This window comes from Myotis brandtii, unplaced genomic scaffold (assembly GCF_000412655.1).
Source record: "Myotis brandtii unplaced genomic scaffold, ASM41265v1 scaffold1904, whole genome shotgun sequence".
In the NCBI taxonomy this organism is placed as follows: Eukaryota; Metazoa; Chordata; class Mammalia; order Chiroptera; family Vespertilionidae; genus Myotis; species Myotis brandtii.
In genome coordinates this window covers 1,753-3,096 of record NW_005357093.1, presented here as the reverse complement: position 1 = coordinate 3,096, position 1,344 = coordinate 1,753, and the positions used below count along the sequence as shown (strand labels likewise).

Genomic DNA, 1,344 nt, shown 5'->3' with positions numbered 1-1,344 from the left:
TCGTGACGACGTGCACTGACCACCAGGGGGCAGACAGTCGACCAGTCGCTATGACGTGCACTGACCACCAGGGGGCAGACAGTCGACTCGACCAGTCGCTTGCACTGGAGTCCAGCAGATCGGGACTGAGCGAGATGGGCCAGACACACCCTGGAGCCCTCTCGCTGTCCCTCCCTGGCCCCGATAGTGCACCAGTGGGGTCCCTCGGCCTGGCCTGCACCCTCTCGCAATCTGGGACCCCTCGGGGGATGTCGGAGAGCCGGTTTCGGCAGATCCCGCAGGCCAGGCCGAGGGACCCCCCCACTGGTGCACGAATTCGTGCACCGCGATCTCTATAAAAATATATTTCTTAAAAAAGAGAGGAAAAAGAAAGGAAGAAAGAAAGGAATGAAGGAAGGAATGAGGGTTCTTACTTCCACTGGTATCAGGATTTGCGGGCTGCGGGGGATATGGGGGTTTCGGCTTTGGGTAGATGTCTGCAGAGAAAAAGACAATGTCTTTTTAGAAGAAGAAAGAAAATATCTTCTTTTCTTAGAAGCGGCCTGGAAAACAATGACATCACTGTCGCCCGGCCAGTGTGGCTCAGTGGTTGAGCATCGACCTAGGAACCAGGAGGTCAGGGTTCGATTCCCGGTCAAGGGCACATGCCCGGGTTGCCGGCTCCATCCCCAGTAGGGGGCGTGCAGGAGGCGGCCGGTCCATGATTCTCTCTCCTCATGGATGTTTCTCTCTCTCTCCCTCTCCCTGCCTCTCTGAAATCAATAAAAAATATATTTTTAAAAAATAAAATAAAATTTCCTGGCAGGAATGCCTATTCCGGGCTTTTTATATACGTGGAATTCTCCAGTTTTTGTGTCTCTGTGTCTGGCTTATGTCACTTGAGCCTCATGTACTCAAGGCTCATCCGCATGGTAGCCGGTCACAGCCTCACTCCTGTTCCTGGCTGCGTAATATTCCACTGTGTGGATGGATCCCATTCATTTATCCATCGGCCCATGGACAGACACTGGGATTGTCTCCACTTTCTGGCTCTTGTCACACTGCTATGCACACATCCGTACACATTTTTGTTGGAATCCCTGGGTTTTCAGGGATATATATATATATATTGAGTAGCCAGATTATTATGACCACCTGACGTTTGTAGGCAAATTAGCTATAATTTCGCGCTGAAGTTGCTAGAAAGCCAGACCATTATACATAGGGAAACAGGTTGTTTACCACGACAGTAGAAGTGATATTTTTTTCTGAAGATATGGGCAAACAACGCGATTTAACAGCCTTTGAACATGGGATATGTATATAGTGTATATCTATAAAGGGTGTCCCAAAATTCACGCAAGA

General features: G+C 49.6%; 1 protein-coding gene across 1 annotated transcript in view; it reads right to left on the bottom strand.

The window, feature by feature from the left end:
• The window catches only part of LOC102240914 (glycoprotein Xg-like), a gene marked incomplete at its 5' end in the record, with an annotated part of 17,814 nt that overhangs the window by 15,036 nt on the left and 1,434 nt on the right, over positions 1-1,344 (bottom strand). The window contains one exon of the mRNA XM_014538416.1: positions 414-476. Coding sequence (XP_014393902.1) covers positions 414-476 — 63 coding nt within the window. The remainder of the gene's footprint in view (positions 1-413; positions 477-1,344) is intronic.